We start from the raw sequence: 20,327 nt of genomic DNA, 5'->3' as shown, positions 1-20,327 counted from the left end.
TTTGCGTTGTAGAATAATACAAACGTACTTTTGAGGAGGGAATATTACTGAGGCGTTTGAAATTGCTCTTAATACAGAGAAATCGTCTTTGTTGGCCACTTGTGATGATTTATATATTCAGACTGACACACATAATGTAACCAACAAAAATTTGGATCATAATATTGAAAAAAATAACAAGTTTAGTAAGAAGAAAAGACATAACAAATTTGACAACGATTGTCCGCTTTTTATTTCGCAGTTTAATAAACAAAGCAGAGAGATAAAATCAATAATTTCCAAACATTGGAATGTTTTATCCACGGACCCAATCTTAAACAAGTATATTGGGTCTGGTCCTAAATTTGTTTATTTCAGGGCGAGAACTGTTGGTTCTGATATTTCCCCAAGTGACACCACAGTTCCCAACAGAAACAACATTACCTTTACCACCAAAGGTTCCTTCAAATGTGGTTCTTGTAGTGTATGCAAACATATGACACCATCTACTGTCTTTTTTGACAGTTCTCCACATGTACAGGTGGACAATTATGTTAAGAAATATTACATTAATGGCTTTATAAATTGTAAGAGTCAATTTGTGGTTTACCTGATTACATGTGGATGTGGAAAAAGGTATGTGGGTAGGACGATTAGAGCTCTCAAAATAAGAATATTGGAGCATTTAAGACTTATCAGATTAAATGATCTGAATCATCCAGTGTCCAAGCACTTTTCTGAGTGTCGACAGGGAGGCGTTGGTAACTTTTCATTTTTGGGCATTGAATTGGTTCGCAACAGGATGAGGGGTGGTGACCACATCAATTTATTAAACCGAAGCGAGGCTTATTGGATTTTTATTCTTAGAACACGCTCTCCCTTCGGTTTAAATATTGAATGGCATTTGAGTCACTTCCTTTGATCTAGTGTTTCCTTATCCAGTATTTTCATGATTAGCTCTGGTTCCTTGTTTTTATCTGTTTTTCCTGTGGTTATTATTATTTATAATTTTTTTTTATTAATACATTATCTTCAGACATTTTTTCATGAATTGCTAATAATAATAATTTTTATTATGATTATTATATATCTAGATTATGTGGTATTTCCATTATCTTATCAAGTTACTAATATTTTATATTGTTTTATTCATTCCCTTTTTTGTTTAAATGTTATCTTATTATTATTTTATTTTTGCTTTATTCTTTTCTTCCCCCTTTCTATTTTCTTCCTTCTTCTTCTTTTTTCTATTCCCTTATTTTCTTTTCTTTCTTCTCCTTTTCTTTTTAAGGGCTGATTATTATTTATAGCTTTAAGATTATATCTATGCTATTATATTTATTTGTCACTTTTGGGTTACCGTTGTTTTTGCCCTTAGTTAGTTTTCCTGCCTCCCTACCTTGGCCACCACTTACGCCCTTTTGACTGCTTCGCCGTCTTGGCGGTTCGCGCATGCGCGAGTTGGCACGCACGGCCGTCATGACGTCAGTGTGCGGTTCTTTTGGCGCGAACGGGTCGCAGGTAAGAGGGGTATATATTTGGATGTTTTTAAAGTGTATGTTATCCTTGATAAAGAACGCACTAGCATTCGAAATGCGTTGGATTTTAGGTCTATGACACAATAAAGTTTATTTTTTGAACTGGGTCCTCTCCTTGCTCCCGACGGATCGTGCGCTCCTTCCCATTCTCTGTATTCACTACCACTGCAAGCTGCACATCCTGCCAGCCATAAACTGAGGAATTGTGAGTACATTATTGCTACAGGGGTACTTCCAATGAGACTTATCGTGGGGGGGTCATTCCTACCCATTACCTGTCTTCAGGAGGTTTTGTTAACCCAATATTGCTAGCTACTACTTCAATTCATTATTATTGTTTCTGGATTATCCTTGGATACTGGCATTGGCTATTATTGGTTATTATACCTTGCATTTGAGCGCTTCTTCATCTCTATCTACTTAAATAAAGAGCAAGAAGAAACTATTCTACCAAAGAAAACATTTCTGGGCATTACGTGTATTAAGGGAACTCTTTTCTTAATAAACCTCCACCGGAAGCTGAACTATTTCTATGTGATGGTCTGTGGAACTGTAAGGACCGTCTGTTCGTCCCTAAGGAGGTAAGATTAGAAGTGCTCCAATTAATGCACAACTACCGACCAGCTGGTCACCCAGGTGTCCTCAAGACGCAGAAACTGTTGTCTTACTCTTTTTGGTGGCCTCAATTAGCACAAGATGTTAAAGACTATGTCCTCTTCTGTGAGACCTGTGCTTAGACAAGACTCCTCGAGCATCCCCTGTGGGTTTGCTGCTGCCTCTTCCGATTTCTACTCGTCCTTGTGGGTCCATATCAATGGATTTCATTGTTGACCTACCATATCAATTGGACATAATATCATTCTGGTAGTAGTGGATCGATTTACAAAAATGGCTCACTTAATTGCTGCCCAGAATCTCCCTTCAGCAGACCAGACAGCCAAGTTGGTCGTGAAAGAGGTATTCCGGCTTCACTGGGCTCCAGATGAGATCATATCTGATAGAGGGGTGCAATTCACTTCAAAATTTTGAAGGACTTTCAGTTCCTGTCTAGGAATTCGTTTAAATTTATCGTCTGGCTATCATCCGCAAGCCAATGGCCAGACCGAAAGGACCAATCCGACATTGCAACAATATACAAAAGTGGAAGGAAGCGCTAAACGTTTTGCCAATTAATGGATATACAAATAAATAAAACTAGTAAAAACCACTTATAAAATGTATACAATGAACAATAAAAATAATAGAACCTAAGAAGAATAAATTAATCGTGTACTTGTTAAAATAATAAAACAGTTGGATTCTAAGATATTAGTCCTGCAGCCACAGTCCAGATTAGGGGATTTCCTGGTCCCCTCAAAAGGTTAGCGGAAAGGGTTAATGTCAGCGTTTGGGCATTGACGAAGCGATCTACAGTACTTGGTCCACTGGGGAGGCTAAGGCCCAGAGGAGAGGTCCTAGGAACACAAAGATTTCATACATGCTCCACGACTAGTCAAAGCTTCCCACCGGAGATATCCAGACAAGCCTAGGAAAGATTGTCTGGAGAACGCTCTTGGGAGGGGGAGTAATGTCATGTTCTAGCCTGCAGTACCCATGCTTATCCACCGGGACTGCTGCTGCTCTGCTAGCACTCTCAAAGAAAATTCCAGACCCTGAAACTTGACGCCTCTGCTCCGGTGTTCTACCTCCCTTTCCTGTTCCACCCTTGCCTGTTTGTACTGGTTCCTTCAGCTCCTGCTAGGTTCCTGTATTTGTTGCTATTGCTGTGTTCCTGTCTCCTCGTTGCCGACCTCTGCTTGTGATCCCGACCACACTATCTGCTGCTTGCCTCCGACCCTTGTGACCGTGACCACGCTCCCTGCAGTTCTTGCCACTGGGATCCACTCCAGCCATAGATCAATCCTTGACACTGCTGGCTCTTGCAAAATCCTGGTATCGATTCCGACTTGCCCTAATACTTTGCTCCCGGCTCTGACGTTTTTAGTTTGATCAACTACTTTTCTGTTTACTGCCTGCCCTGACCTTGGATCGTCCGACTACCGCTCCTGCCTGCTCCTTCCTGAACTCTCTGCCTACATCACATCGCGGATCTGGTCTCCTGGTTCCAGCTACCAACAAGCATCCCTATTGATCTGGTATTACAGACTCTCCCCATTTATTCTCTTTCAGACCTTGACAGGGAGGAGCTCATTTTAAAGAGACAAGACAATCTTTCAAGTGAACCTTCCACTGTGCCTCAAGAGGAACGTTTTCGACCAGTGTAAATGCAAAACTAATTCAGAAGCTTCAGACAACTCAAAGAAATATGGACAGCTGTATGCTGGGTATTACCCTCAGAGATGGGGGGAAATAATGAATGGGTTCGAAACCAAACAAAAGTCTGTGACATAATCACAAGGGTGAAGAAATTAAAATGGCAGTGGGACAGATTAATCGCAAGGAGAAAGGATCATCGTTGGGCAAAGATGATATTCGACTGGATTCCAAGAGCAAATAAAAGACCAAAACAAAGAACTAAGGTAAGATGAGAGGATGAAATCAGAAAATGTGTTGGAACAACGTGGAGAAGAGGCTTGAAACCGCAGTACCTGGAACATCCTTTGGGAGGCCTTCATCCAGCAGTGGATCGACAAGCGCTGAAGATGATATATTTTTGATGATTTTAAATTGATTCATGTAGCTTCTTTAACAAATGATTTGCCAGTAGTTACATCAGAATTTTTATTTTTAGTCTATAGATAGCAGTTTTTTTATTACTGTGATTTAGAAGAAGGGCGGCGTTGATCTTGCTTTCTGTGATCCTTTCAATTGCTGTTCATCTGCTGAAGAACTCCAGGTGTCCATGACACATTCCTTTGTGTAATCTAATAGCACCCAGGCTGCTAAAGCAATGCATAAAATTACTATGAGGCATAGAGCCAAAAAGAGTCAATGGTGTTTTACTGTATATCTATTGACTTGCCTTATAAAATGTATAAAAAGCATTGTTTTGCCGGTTGTATTCAGGCTATGTAATGTAGAAAAGCTTTGAAATTAATTGTATGCCCCCAGAAATTAATATCTAATTGAAAGATAAGAACAAAATCAGGAAACATGAATGGGACAGGTCAACCCGAGAAGTACCAGTAGCTTTTCTATGTTCAGATAGTTACTGTTGTATTTGGAGAAGGAGTGGCTCAGTGAGTAAGACACTGACAGGCACGCAGTTTGAAGCAGGTTCAATTCCCGGTGTCGGCTCCTTGTGACCTTGGGAAAGTCACTTTATCTCCCTGTGCCTCAGGCACAAAAAAACATAGATTGTAAGCTCCACGGGGCAGGGACCTGTGGCTGCAAAATGTCTCTGTAAAGAGCTGTGTAAAACTAGCAGCGCTATACAAGAATGTGCTATTTATTATTATTTATCCATAACAATTACCACTTGTGAGCACATTCACACGTCTCAGATAGGTCTTGGCATATAATGCTTCCACTGCAGCCAGGGATTCTGGGTAATGACATGCAAATGAGCACTCACAGTGGCTCACTTTTTATCCATTTTAACATGGACCCCTATATGCATGTGCCTGCCGTATTACACAGCTCTTTCAGTACAGCCTGGGTTACAGAAGTGCATAGGCAGTAAACCTACTCACAGACAGCTGTTTCGACCGTTCGAGTCCCATCAATATGAGGCTGGTTATACTGGCTTTGCAATGTGATGCTGGAAGTGGCTGCAAGCAGACACAAAATAAGTTATTGTGAGTAAAAAAGTGACAGAAACCCTCCACCGTACAGTGCTTATATAACTCGTCCTGTGTGTGCTGCAAACTAAGACTGGCTGGTCTTTAAAGACAACGACCAAAAGTAATATGGGAGGATGAAATAAAAAAATGTGTTGGAGCAACGTGGAGAAGAGAGACTTGCGATCGCAGTACCTGGCAGATCATTGGGAATGCCTTCATCCAGCAGTGGATAGACCAGGGCTGAAGATTATGATGATATTAGCTCTTCTCTTTACCTCTTCAGTGTTAGAAGAACCCACAGAATGTACAGAAATGCTTATCAGCACTGAAAGGGTTAATTTTTATATTGCTACCTATTGCCATAGCCGTTTCTGAGACTCTGCGCATGCGCTTAAGGGGCCGGACACTTCTGCGCAAGGAAACGCGCTTCTGCGCATGCATGGAGACGGCCACTCCTGCGCATGGCGGTAGCCGCTCCTGCGTATGAGTGCAGGCGCGGCCGCTCCTGCACATGCGCACGTCGACGGCCGCTTCAGAGCATGCTCGCAGCGCCGGCGCACGGGAGTGTAAATGTGGTTATATGTTTTAGCCAGTTGGGGTGCAGGAGCGCACACGATCGTGCACACGCCTGGCAGTAACGGATTAGTCCTATGAGATTTTGGTTTGTGGTAGGTGCCAGCAAAGAAGTGTCACGTAAAAAAAACAAAACCTGATTAGCAAGTTCTCTTACATGTAACACTGTTACACACAGATTCCAAAATACCAACAGTGCACACAATACAGTTAAATAATGGAATACATGTTTCGATATTTCATTTATTTAGTATACCTCCTGTGCACAAAATAGAGAGATCGCCTTTAACATCTTCTTAGTTAACATAAAACAATGGATTGTGAATTACTGTGAGCCACAAGATTCTACCATTGGTTATAACCTCTAGAGCAGTGTTTCTCAACCAGGGTGCCATGTAACCCATGGGTGCCTCAGACTAACCTTAAGGGTGCCTTGTAGAAAAGTGCATTGCATGAATCAGAATGCTGCGTTGTTTTTCTGCCCCACTGTCAACAAGGGAATTTATTGCCAATATATTTTTTTTATTTTATGATAACAGTTTAATTGTAAGTGGAAAGTTATATTGTAATTAATAATACTTACTTTCAGTTTCTACCCAGTTTAATTGGAACTTTAATAAATGTGACGCTTCATAAAATGATGCTGCAATTCAGAAATTGGATCATCTCAATATGGGGGCCCTGCAATACAAAGGCTGAGAAACACTGCTCCAATGAGTTGAAGAATAATCGTATTTTTCAGGCTTGCCCGATTTTACTAGCCTTTTTTATTGCTTGTGCTATCCACTAGGTGGTGCTCTAGGTTCTTTGTTTAGTAGACGATATAGTAAGTATTCAATTCTTCTAGACGTGAATGTGCTCACAAGTAATCTTTCCATTTGCTGAACGCTACACGGTTGAGGGTTTTTGTCACTTTTGTACCCCACATAATATATGTAAGGTGTGGTTGTTACCTGCCCCAGTGGAAGCACTGTATGCTGGGAGATAATGGGGGAAAGCAGGGTTGCAGACCTATCTGAGGCATGTAAATGTCACAAGTGATATTTTCCATTTTTCGTTTGTAACCTTTTTTCTTTTGTGATGCGTGACCGAGCGATGCTTCAAATTTGAGTTAAAGGTTCAGGCTCTCAGTCTGTAGCCAGCACATACTTTCCTGTGTGCTTTGTTAGTGCAACTTCTTCATTGTTGTGTCAGCTCATTAGACAAGGAATGCACAATTAGCCACCTCTATCAGGGAAACGTCTACGTAATGTTTTTGCTAATAAGCAGCGGGCGCATGGATATGACATGTTTCTCTCTGTTGCCACTTACTGTGGGACACACTTTCAAATGTTTCTTTTACCAGGTAGACTGCTTGTATTCAACTCTGATACTCAAGACAAGCAGAGACTATACATACAGTACAGTGTTGATACATTTAACTACTCTTGTTCTGCTACCACTGCTTCTGTTTTTTACCTTGGTTTTATTTCAGCCGAAAGGTGCTAATGCAGACTCCTAACAGCATAATGAATTCAACACTTGTAAACTAAGCGGTCCTGAGACATAGATTTTGGGGCCGGATCTGGTCCTTCTTTGTAATGTTACTACTCTCTCAGTATGAATGTCAAAGTGAGCTCAGTTATGTACAGTGCACACAGATCTTGGAATATGATTTGAGCAAATGAAAGCTAGATTAAAATATAAATAAGATTTTCCAATGCCTACCATCATATGAGGATACATAAAATGTGTCCAGCAATAAAATAAGCATGTTTTACTAACGGCTGAATTGACTTGTACATTATGACTACATTTATCATACCTCTCACAATCTTTCATAAAATGATCATATTAGCATTTTAATTGAGATATTGATTTATGAAATTGAAATGCAGAGGTTTTGCTCACAATCCCTCCAGCATCCGAAGGGAAACAATTCCGCAATTATCACCTGTTGTGGAAAGAAATCCTTCTACTTCAAAGAAAATGCATTTTATGTCAGATCAAAGTACATACAATCATCAAATGCATGTATTATATCATTGTTTCTATAGCACTCTCTATGAACATAGTGCTTCACAGCAGTAATACAATAGGAGACATAATGGGAATAAGAGCTTCAGATATAGAGGTAAACATTTAGAAAAGGGAATTCCTGCCCCGAAGAGCTTACAATCTAAATCGGCATCTTTATATTCGTTTTGTCTTGTTCTAGGAGCGATGTGTAGCTGCATTGGCTCGTGTGGAACGTACAGACTTCTTGTCGCCAATGTGTATAGGAGAAGTGGGTCATGTCAGTGCTGAAATCACCTATACTTCAAAGCATTCTGTGGAGGTGCAAGTTAATGTTATGGCAGAAAACATCTTAACAGGTAAGTCTAGGTGTGCACGTGTGAAGATTATAAAGCGCTAAGTAAGGATTATAGTTATGATACAGTTAAGAAAATCAACAGAAGGTAGGGAGTAATATTCAGGTCACCATATGGCTCACTGCTGTCAACATTGCCTTTATTACAGCAGTATAGAGAATTAGCCTCAGAAAAATCACAAAAGGTGTCAGAAATTGTAATTCAACATTGGTAGGTACGCAAATCTCTTGAAAATCTAAAATAATAATGTGCCAGTTGGCACATTAACCGACATCTATCATTTATTTAGCTGTACAAAATATCTGTTAATTACAAGTTATAAGAAAACAAGACATTTGGGTTCATATTTACTGAGCTTTACTGTTCCATAAAACACATTCCGACCCATTCACTTGAATAGGCCGCGAGGAGTCTTCGGACGCAGAACAGGTGTACCACAGCTTCGTAAATATTGGCAGACATGTAGTTGTACAATTGTAAACAGTCTGCATTTTCATGTACATAGCACTTGGGGGACATGCACTTGTATATTGTTTCCAGCCATTTATAATAATGACGTGAAAGAATTGAGGTGTGACAGCGATCTCCCAATAGGATTACTTATTATACCAAATACCGGTAATAAAGTATACTTATACCAAATATCAAACATAGGTCCTTGGGCATATAGGAAAGAGAAGAGGGGGATATTGTAGTATTGTTAATAAAATTATTGAGTATGGAATAGTGGTGAGATATGCACTCACAATCATATGTCTTATTAGAAACGAAAAGTTTGTGACTGTTACAGTTTTATTATTCTTTCCTCCAGAAGTCATGTGAAACATTATGGGCTCCATGTATAAAGGCCATTTCTGAGCTAAATTGATGTTTGTCTAATTAATGTACTTTTCTCCAATTTAACCTCGGCTGTATCTGCATGTAACTCGAGCTGGGTCAATAGAAACAGTTAACAATAAGTTACATGATGCACATATAAATGTATAGTCGGATGTACGACATTCTTTTTTTCTACTCTCTTTTGTTAGTTTCGAAACTGTTCTGATTTAATCAACAAAAGAGAGAGACACACACACACACACACACACAAACACACAAACACACACACACACATACACACACACACACACACACACACACACACACACACACACACACACACACACTTTGTATGAATGTTTTTTATGATTTAGTATCAGAACCAACTCTAACACTATTCTAGCCCCTGTTTCTAATTTTAAGTATCTGGGCATATGGATTAACTCCCATTTAACATTTGGGTTGCATATTGATATTCTGATATCTAAATCCCATGCCAAACTAGGTATACTTTATAGGAACAAATCCTCCTGAAGTCTGCTGATGCTAATGCCAATTATAGACTATGGGGCCATAGTATATGATACAGCACCCCAAAATCACCTTAGCAGAATAGACACCCTCTACAACAAAGTTGCATTCCATCTGAACCCCTTCAGTGTACATCTGCGTCGCCCCAAAGGCGGACGGCTGATGGGGTTTCCCAAAAGCTGCTCCCTCTGCATAGAACCAGCATACTAAGAGTTAACATTTGCTTGTACTATGTGGAACGTCAACCCCACCCACTGGAATGTTAATGACCAAGAGGACAAAGAACTTTGAATTCACAGCTGCATTTAATCTGAACCCGTTCAGTGTACATCTGCATCGCCCCAAAGGCGGACAGCCTTTGGCACAGCCGAAGGTCAGCTAAAGGGTGTGAGCCGTTTGCTGCCGTTTGTTGATATTTGGTGATGTTAAAGCTTCTCAATTTCAATCTGAAACTCAATAGCCCTTTTATCTGTGATAAAAATGTCTGTGAATGGACTGTATAACCTCTGTTCTTTTAATGTAACCATGTATTATTATAACTCTGTACCTAGAACATACTTGAAAACGAGAGGTATTTCTTCTTGGTAATACATTTTAATAAATAAATAGTTGGATATGTTCACCACACATGAAAAAAAGATCTCACTTGGCCACAGCCTTTAAAACACATGAAGAATGTTCCATGGAATATAACTGAGTCTAACTGGATTAAGAAATCTAAACAATAGCGTGTATGTGTTGTCATTGAGCACCGTACACACACAGCTTCAAAAATCGCCTCCCAGTCTTCTGAGTCAAGCTCCTGACCGAACTCTAGTTCTCATTGCTTCATTTACTTATATTTAAGATGGAATTCAGAGAATAAAAAAGATCTGTAAAACAGAAGTAATGCCCCTTTGAGAGAATGGACCGACACAAAGACATAGACAGCGAAGCCCTGGGATTTGGAGCGAGAACTACATTTCTAAGTGTTAGGTAGCAAAAACTTCTGTTCCGTAAGTCGCGATTCCCTAGCGAATGTCTCAAAGGATTTAGTTTTGCCAAATGTGTAGCTACCTTTTGATCAGCAGTTATTATCATTTGAAACGGATAGATCTGGTTTAAAATTTGGGTTACCAAAAAGAGTTGTCATTAAGGAATTTCTGTCCGTCATATTGAGTTTCAGAGAAAAAAGAAAGAAAGTGCAGTACCTCTCATTGCGTAGTATTTTGAAAAGGTATATATTGTCGTGCCTTGTCTAGGGTGACCACGTATTATGCTATTACCTGAGTGGCAAACAGGGGGCCTGATCCTCTGCCACTGGGAGCCTGGGGTGTGTGTAATGAATATACTAACAGCGCCACGAGTTGGGAATGATCCTCACACAGTGGGATAGCCCCTCCAAAAACAATACAGTCAGTAATTGCACACAAGGGTATATGTAACAGTATTTACTGAACAGTAACTTATAACAACAATTATGCAACATAACACCACATCACAGTACAATGAGCACCCCACCCAGTACCACCAATGAGTGTCCCAAATGTACTTTGGGTGCTATGCACCAATACCCTGCTGTCCCTTTCCCAGTGTCCAGCCTATCCAAAAGTGTAAGGAGTAGCTCTCTCCCGTGAACTGTTTGTGCACTTGTTGAGGTACCTGCCGAGTACTCCAGTACTCAGTGCGGCCGACTTAGAAATGAGGATCCGTCTGATCAAGCGACGTGGCCCTCAGCGATGGTGTCCACCTCTGCGTTGGGTGAACTCCGGTAGGAGGGTCTCGCCTTTAAGAGCCTTTGATCACCACACGGCGTCTTCCTTGTGTCCCTGACACTATAGTAAAATGGGTAAGCATCCCTATCTAAGGGGCCTTCCCTTCAGCAGTCACCCGCTTCACGTGATTGGGACCTATCTGGGACCTAAGGGGAGTTTCTAGTCTAGTCTGAGTGCCACTGACACTCAGACCCTCCCTTCCCCTTGTCGGCCCTGGCTCCAACTAACAGTCCCCTTAACTGTCAGAATCCCAACTGTCAGAATCTCTCAGCCCTATTGGTTGCCTGGCAACATGTGGACTGCAGCCCATGAGGCTGTTGGAACTTGCAGTTCCCTTGCTGCTATACTTCTATGGAAATGTAAGGGGACAAACAGGGGACCAGGGGGGGCCAGGCTATATTGGTTACAAAGATTTGGTGAGGCATCCGTGGATAGATGTGGAGAATACACCGTGCCACGGGGATATCTGGCTTTGATACCGAAATGCTTATATTGATTGTATTGCTGTATGTGCATATATCACCAACTCTTTTTTAACCAATATATACCTTTTCAAAATACTACGCAATGAGGTCCTGCACTTTCTTTTTTCTTTGCCTATGTAGATGGTGATGCCTTGACATCCCCATACGAACCAGCACCAAACCCATTGACTCCATAGGGAAGTTTATATTGTATATCACAATTTTGATCAATATTTTCGATTTATACACTGTGGTTTATTATATGTGTTGGGCTTTATATTGCACTAACAACTTCATCCAGTATACACACTTTTACAGTATATTGTGTCAATTCAAACCTAGCACATAGTTTGTTTTCATAACAACTTAATTATTTTCACATTTTGTGTGCTTTGGGCAGCTTTTTTTCATTCCATATATTACATTTCATGTGGATAGGGTTCCTGATTTTTAGAGTCTGAGATGGTTTGAGACATAATTGCTAAAGAGGCTCTATGTGACTTTAGAAGCTACATTACATGTCTAGGGCCGCAGGGGTCAGGAGAGATGATTTAATCACAACACAACCCAGAGTTCTTTCCTTACATGCCATGAAACTAATTGGCTCACATGAGCAGTTTTGTAGTAGAGACAACCCCAATGAAACAGAATATTCTTGATAACGCTGGTCATTTTCCCTTGTCAGATAAAACTAATGATTCTAGACTGTAGATCTTACAAATAGTGTTCAGAAGAGTGGGAAATAGATAAATCAATCTTGGGTGTAGATTAATTTTATGGAGCTAACTCTACTTATCAAGGAAACCTGTGCTAAACATATGGTCCCAGTCCACATGGTTAAATACCTTCTCTGTATGCAGAGCTACTCACAACACGACTGTGATGTGGGTTAGATTTATTGCTCTTCTTGAGTTGTCTGAGACCTGCCTTATTGGGATAAAATCAACCTGGTCAGAGTGAATAAAATTTGGTAAACATTAGCTTAGTCTAGTGGCTAATATTTATATTTAATTCCCAAGTCTTTTCCCTCCTTTATGTATCAAAATAGAAAAATAATGGAGCATTGCATGTGGGAAATATTTGCCTTCTGAAATTGGGTTAAATAAATTAAGCATGAGGGGGATAAGGATCTGTTCAAACTTTGGCACTGTACTTATTAATTTTCCTCTTCAAATGGCCCTATGTGCCTCCCAGAGGGTAGGAGAGGAGCAATTAATGTATTTGTTGGTTTGGGGAAAAAAAATGTTTAGATCATTATTCATTTTGTCAGTAACATCTGGTATTTTAAGGAGTGATTTAATTTGCCTATTTTTAATTCAATAATAGCATGATCGACTATTAAAGACAGGATAGGGATTAAACAAAACAGGAAAAATTGTTGTTGGCAAGCTATTTAAAGATGTAAAAACATTTCTTAGCTGAGATCTGTCCGACCAGAGATCACAGATGGTCAGGGAGCTGGAGCACCGCACGTGGCGAGGAAGGGAGTGCCACCAAGGTAAGTATGGTGGACCAAATTAACAAACCCATCAAAGACTTGGCTCTATAGCCCTTTTATTTGACTCAGAGGTGATGAAACCAGCCTGCTACCGGAGTTGTAGCTTTTGGCAGATTCTCTTTGACTTAGACCAAGTTGGCTTGGGAGTCTTGAGTTCCAATTGGTCCGTGACCCTGCTGAAAATGCGGCAGTGAAGAGTGAAGCCCCATTCTCTCTAAAAAGACTGCGCCATGCACGGGATCTGTCAGTTAGGCCTGCACTTGTTGAATGCAATCAATTTAAAGGGAAACCCCCATGTATAGTGTACTTTAGTATCTCTGAGAATATCTATGGTTTGGTTGAGGCTACATCTGCGTGTAAGAGACCTAGATGGAGTTGGGTCTCTTCAAGGGTGATTTTGGATTTATATCTGACTAAAAATAGAACTGCTTCCGTAGTTTTATAGAAGTGAAATAGAACAATTGCGTATTATTATGAATATCCCTAATTAGATGATCTAGGCTTCGAGGCTCTGAGAGTGGTGCAACAGAAATTGGTTGGCCGGCAAATCGGAGAGCAGAGATTGAAACTGTTTCAGAGGCCAGTCCTCAAGATTTGTGACAAAACTCGGGGATATTATGAATACATAAATTAATTCATCGAGCCCTATTTTCCAAGTTACATAGTTACATAGTAGATGAGGTTGAAAAAAGACATGCGTCCATCATGTGCAACCTATGTTAAATTTAGACGACAGATACGTTATCCTATATCCATACTTAGAGTATATTGATCCAAAGGAAGGCAAACAAAAAACCCCAGTGTCATATCATCCAATGATATCTCATAAGGGGAAAAATAAATTCCTTCCTGACTCCAAGAATTGGCCATCAGATCACTCCCTAGATCAATATCCTTCCCATGTTTACGTATTTGGTATATCCCTGTATACCTTACCTTTCTAAAAAAGATGTCCAACCTTTGAACAAATCTATTATATCTGCCATCACAGTCTCCAAGGGTAATGAATTACACATTTTAATGCCCTGTAAAGAACACTTTTCTTTGTTGCTGGTGAAATCTCCTTTCCTCCAACCTTAAGGGATGGCCCGGAGTCCTTTGTACAGCCCTTGGGATGAATAGTTCTTTTGGAAGCTCCTTGTATATTTGTATATAGTTATCATATCCCTCTTAGATGCCTCTTTTCTAATATAAATAAATCTAATTTAGCTAGCCTCTCCTCATAAATTAGATTGTCAATCCCCTTTATTAATTTGATGGCTCTTCTCTGCACTCTCTCTAGTTCCATAATGTATTTTCAAAGGAGTGGTGCCCAAAATTGTTCTCCATACTCAAGGTGTGGTCTTACCAACGCTTTATAAAGGGGCATAATTATGTTTACTTCCCTTCCAACCATTGCCCGTTAAATGCAAGATAAGATCTTGTTTGCCTTTGCAGCTACTACATGACTTTGGGCACTATTGCTAAGCCTGCTGTCTACAAACACTCCTAAATCCTTCTCCATCAAGGATTCCCCTAATATATTCTCTTGTCTTTTTCCAGTAAGTCATAAAATTGCAATTGAAGTAGGGTAACTTTTGTCTAACCTGTTTTGAGAGTCTGTCCTCTCGCCTAGAGAAATGATTTTAAGTCTTACCCCTGAGTGCTTTTTGAAGTTCCGGTTAAAGGGGCTGTAACAGGGACTTAACCCTGTCTCAATGAGGCTTCAACAGAAGGCCTCTAGTGGTCAGAGAAATCCAGCAGGGAACTGGTTGATTGCAGCTATAGACAATTAACCAATCTCCATTTGGCTAATCAGAACTGTAGAAAAGTCTCCTACTGGAAACTGCAAGAGAGAGACTCCTGAGCACAGTCACAACTGTGCTGCCAAAAAGGTGTCTTCAACACAAGGCTTGGCTGATAACAAACCCATGGAGCCAGACCTCTATTCTTGGGCACAGAGGACCCTGGAACTTGCTAGAGGCTGGCCCCTCAACGGACACCAACCATACTCGGAGACTGCCACAAAGGGTCCCTGCTTACAGGTACCTCTTAGAACTTTGGGTGTTGTAGGTTGGAAAGAGGCATATCCTCCCAGCCCTGCAGATATGGCCTGGGGAAGTGAGTTAGCCCTTACAAATGGATAGGCTGTTTTTATTTATTTTGTGGTTTTTGCAATGTTTAAAGTGATGGGTTATATAAAGCCACAGTATAATTTCCCCCAAATCTGTCTCCCTGGTTGTACCTCTGCACATGTCTCTTGCAGGAGCCAACTCCAGTCCTCAAGGGCCATGAATAGGCCAGGTATTAGGGATATCCCTGTTTTAGCACTGGTCGCTCAATCAGTGTCTCAGTCGTTGATGTTGCCAAAGAGCTCTTTCATGTCTCTTTTGGTCAACGGCTGGCTTCAAATCTCGAGTATTATCGGGCTGAGCACATGTTGAAACCCCATTGTCGTGCCGAGCATGTTTATTTCCGTCTCTCAGACTTAATGCTGGTGTTTGTTTAGAAACCATCACGGATGTCTGGCAGATAGATTAAGTGACGAATGCAAGTTGCTGCTATGTCAGCAGAAAATATGCGGTAAAGACCACTCGTCAACAGGGCCCAACCCTCAATCGACCACCTTCTCTGGTGTCACATATGCGCCCACACAAGTTTTATATATTTAATGTCGTAGTGAGCAGTCTATTATGACAAACTGTTCTTCATCCTCGTTCGTACTGGGTGAAGGAGTGGCTCAGTGAGTAAAGGCACCGAGTTTGAAGCAGAGGAACCTGGTTCAAATCCTGGTGTCAGTCGGCTTTGTGATTTTGGGCAAGTCACTTTAAATCCCTGTTTACATAGATTGATGAGTTTATAATCTGATGACTGTATGTTAAAAAAAAAAACCTATGTACCGTGCTGTATACTGCCAACTATAGTGTTATTGTTAAGCGCTTTGAGTCCCATTGGGAGAAAAGCGCTATATGAAATAAAGTTATTATTATACAGAGATTATATTGTTTCCTATGGGAAGCAGTTCCACGGCTTTGTCTGTTTTCTAAGAATTAGGCAACTAGGTTTGGGTTTTCTAATAATATCACAGGGTACCCAAGCACAGCAATCAACTCATGAAAGCCCATAACAATGTTTGTGTGTCTATGTAGGCGGACGCTCACAGAGGTATGCAAGGGAGTCTGGTTATAGTGAAATTAAATAAGGCTTTTTATTACGCCTGTTTCCTTAACATCAGGAAACCATCCAAACAAGGGGTAAACAAAGCTTCCATTCACTTGGGAGTATTTCTAGTGAAATACTACTGTATGCAGTCCACACTCCCTTTAGATAAGCATGTCTCCCAGCCCCAAACATATAGCATGAAAATAAGCAGATATATAAAGTCTCATAAATGAAAGTCTTATCTGTTCCTTGTGGTTTGGAGGGAAAATCTTCTCTGTTCCTGCGTTGCTACCTTTCCTCAGGTTTTGTTAGCATTCAGGTTTAGAAGTTTCCCCTGGGTCTTGAAAGCAGCTCTGCTGTTTCTTCTGGCAGGGCTCAAGACAAGCTGTGAGAGTCAAGGACAATCCCTGCTCTCTCTCCAAGTTCAGCTCAGGTGTGAGCTAAGGTGTCTCTCTTCCTGTCTCAAAAGACAAGCTTTTCTAAGCAATCTAATCAGGCAGGTGGTGTTTGCTAATTGACTACCAGCAGTTAACCACCACACTGCTGGATTAGAGGCACATTACCGGAACAGGGATAACTCCCCTGTTACATACCTCCCCTGTTTGTGGGAAGCTCGGGCTTGCCACGGCCAAAGCCCATCCTTCCACTCTCATTCTAGATATCTCTGTGACTTGAATGAGAGTGGATGGAGGAAGAGAACCCTCAGTCCTGCTGGGATTGGAGCCCTTTCTCCAGTTTATTCGTGTCTCCTCCCGAAGGTGCTTGAGATCAGCACTCAGTCGCTCGAGGAGGACTTTTTCTAAATATAGTCTTTTTGCTACGTGCGCGGTCATGAGATTTCCCTCACGTCGGGTGCTCGTCTTATTGTAGGCATACTGTATGGCAGCAGTTGCAGAGCGTTTAAAAACAGCCCTTTGAGTTTTCCGCTCTTGAAGCTGTCTCTCTGCCCTTTTCCCACTCAATGGGGTTGCTAGTTCAGCCTCTTTGGGATTAAGTTGCAACTCCACACCCACCTCCAGAGAATGTACCATCTTTTCAGCTTCATCAGCTATGGATTCTTCTGGTTTTGATTCAGCACGTGTACCTTCTTTTATTGCCTGTTGGGTGGCTGAAGGTTTTGCTAGTGCTTGTTTAGGTGGTTCACATTTTGCAACCTTGTCTTTCAGACGAGCGGTGTTCCCAGCTCTCACTGTACCCTTGTCTTCATGGGTTTTTGTGGCAGTGGGATACTGACGCTTAGTCAGGGTCAATACTTGTCCTTGTAGAACTTTCATCTCATCCGCGAGAGATCCCTGTTTTTTGAGTGCGTCTTGCAAGTCTCTTCTCAGGGAATTTATCTGCACGCTTTGCTTTCTCTGAGCTGGCTTCCACATTTTTATTGCATTGTGAAGCACTATGAATTTCTTTGCTTGGGCCACAGTTACTTGTTTTAGTTTCTGGACCTTCTTGTGCTCCCTTTTGTACTGGGTCACCTGGGTTCTAAGCTTGGCCTCTAGCGATGCTTTGGTGACGCTCAGGGTAGCCTTCAGTTTCTCAAGCTGCTTTGTGGGGACATACTGTGTCATCAGACGTTCCTGCAGCACTTGAATTTCTTTAACAGCCTGCAGATTGTCTTCCTGCAGAGTTCGCTGCATCTCCTCGGCCTTCTCGAGGTGCGTACGCAGACCTTGCAGTTGGTTCTGCAGTCGGTGCTCTGCTTCAAACTTCTCACCTTCCAAAAGTCTATTTATTTCTTTAAGCTCGTGCAGCTTTTCATTCTTTTTCTTGACGTTGTCTGTCAAATTAAAATTTTCTTCTTTGAGTTTTAAGTTTTTTCTTTTTAATCTTACATTTTCTCCTTTTTCAGTCTCTGTACTATTCAGGGCCTCCCTCCATTTATGCACATCTGCTTTGAGAATGACAGTCTCCTGGCGTGAGACTTCCTTCTCTAGGTTGAGGGTCTGAAGCTCCTTCTGAGAGACTTGGAGATCTGTTTTAAGACTTACAATCGTTTCTTTAGAAATGTCCAGCTCCTCAGTAAGACTGTGGAGTTCCTTTCTGGAAACTTCCAGGTCTGTGCGGCAGCTGTTGGTCTCATGATGTGAGGCATCCAGTACTCTGCAGAGTGTCTGAACCTCTTTCTGAGATACGTCCACCTCTGTCCGGACACTGTTGACCTCCTGTTGTGAGGCATTCATCTCTATGCGAAGAGTGTGAACCTCTTGCTGGAAGACTGTCATCTGCTTCAGTGCCTCCTCATACTTCCGCTTCAGCTTAGCCATCATTTTATCAGATTGGTTCTGCTTTTCATCCATGGCGGAAATTGTAGCATTTGCAGTATCTAGCTCAGTCTTGAGATCGTCCAATTCTGTCCTGGCTGCAGAGTACATTGCGAGCACATATTCCTGTAGCTTTGTTTCAATTGTTCACGGAGTATATCACAGTCACGCCTGGTATTTTTCAGGGCATCTTCAGGGCTGGTCAAGGGATCGTCACTCACAGGTTCCGGCTCCACTTCCCTGGGATGGTTGGTTGAGGGTTCCTCACTGTTGGCACCGGACAGACACTTCTTTGGGGTACACAACTTCTGCCTTGGGCCCTCTGGATATTCGGTTAACCGCGGGACGAATTCTCCATTTTCTCTAGGCTGCAGGGCAACTCGGTCCCCCTTTTCCTCCACAGGATCTGCGGACGTGTCTGTTCCTTCCACGGTAAGTGAAGAACCGCTTTTCTTTTTCTTTTTCCGCCTTTTTGTTTTGGATGACTCCGTCCCATCAGGAATACTGGGGTCTCCTTCTTTATTTGATACTTTAGCAGCTTCATTATATACACCAGGCTTTTCTTGCAGTTGCTTTAGCTGACAGAAATATTGGGTGATCTGCTGCTCCCGCGCTTTCTCTTGTCTACCATATTCGTCATCATAGAGAGCGGTCTTTTCTGTTCGTGCCGAGTTCAGGCACCCCCACCATTCTTGGGGTGTTTTGTGGATGCGACTCGGTTCGGGTTCCCCGTAAGAGATGTCGTCCTCTTTATTGGACTGGAAGGGCCACTCTTCCGTGGGGTAGGGTTCATTACAGGAACGCTGCATCTTGTCCTCCATTTTTAGGCTATCAGGTGTAATTTTCTTCCTGACCTCAAGAGGTGCTATGGTAGCTGTTGCCACTGTATTTGCTAGAACCCCCAATTGTGGTAGTCCTACAGGTGTGCATATTTTGCTTGTAGAGGTCGTAGCTCTCACAGGCATCTCTGTAGACTTTTTCTTTCTTGGATAAGTTTTACAATATCAGCAGTACTGTGCACGCATTTTCTCTCATCAGGTATACAGGATGTGCAGTTGCTAGGTAAAAATGTCTATTTGCTTTACACCATTTACTTGCTAGGTGTAATTTCTCATTAGGTATGCTGGATGTGTAGTTGCTAAGTAAAAACTTCTGTTTGCTTTACACCATTTACTTGCTAGGTGCAATCTCTCTGCTTCAACCAAATAATGTGATTTTCTGCTTGAGTTCAGTCTCAACTTTGGGTATTATGGCATTCACTCTTCACACTTTGGGATACCTTTTACACAGTTCAGCAATTCCTTTTTTATAGTAGGCAATTTTACCCTCAGCACTTGTTTACTGAAAATTCCCCTGCTTCAGCACATTCTTGCATCAATTTTCATATTTTTCTGCATATACTCCATTCACAACTGGTAGTCCTATGCGGTGTGGCAGCCTTTACTTGCAGAATCAGTACCGCTCATGGGTCACCATTTGTATTCACTGCTTCAGCTAAACATTTGAAAACAACAAACGCCTATCCCTTTAAGGGCTAACTCACTTCTTGAACCCTGACTATGGCTGGAAGGCAAACCCCCTATTTCAATGACCATATTACACTTTATTGTGATAGGCAAATAAGGTTTACCTGCTTCAGCAGTCTCTCTCTCTCTCCTCTTGGGATTGGGGAAAAGAGTCCATCTGTGGTTTTGTAAGT

The 20,327-nt window shown here is 41.5% G+C and overlaps 1 protein-coding gene across 4 annotated transcripts in view; it reads left to right on the top strand.

Annotated features, from left to right (window-relative positions):
- The window catches only part of ACOT7 (acyl-CoA thioesterase 7), a 264,500-nt gene that overhangs the window by 103,131 nt on the left and 141,042 nt on the right, over nucleotides 1-20,327 (top strand). For all 4 annotated transcript variants that reach the window (XM_075604977.1, XM_075604975.1, XM_075604974.1 and 1 more), the window contains exon 3: nucleotides 8,010-8,166. In XM_075604977.1, the coding sequence (XP_075461092.1) occupies nucleotides 8,010-8,166 (157 nt within the window). The remainder of the gene's footprint in view (nucleotides 1-8,009; nucleotides 8,167-20,327) is intronic.

The sequence above is a fragment of the Ascaphus truei genome, chromosome 6 (assembly GCF_040206685.1).
Source record: "Ascaphus truei isolate aAscTru1 chromosome 6, aAscTru1.hap1, whole genome shotgun sequence".
NCBI classification, from domain to species: Eukaryota; Metazoa; Chordata; class Amphibia; order Anura; family Ascaphidae; genus Ascaphus; species Ascaphus truei.
Note: the sequence above shows the minus strand (reverse complement) of the source record. Positions and strands in the feature narration are given on the sequence as shown.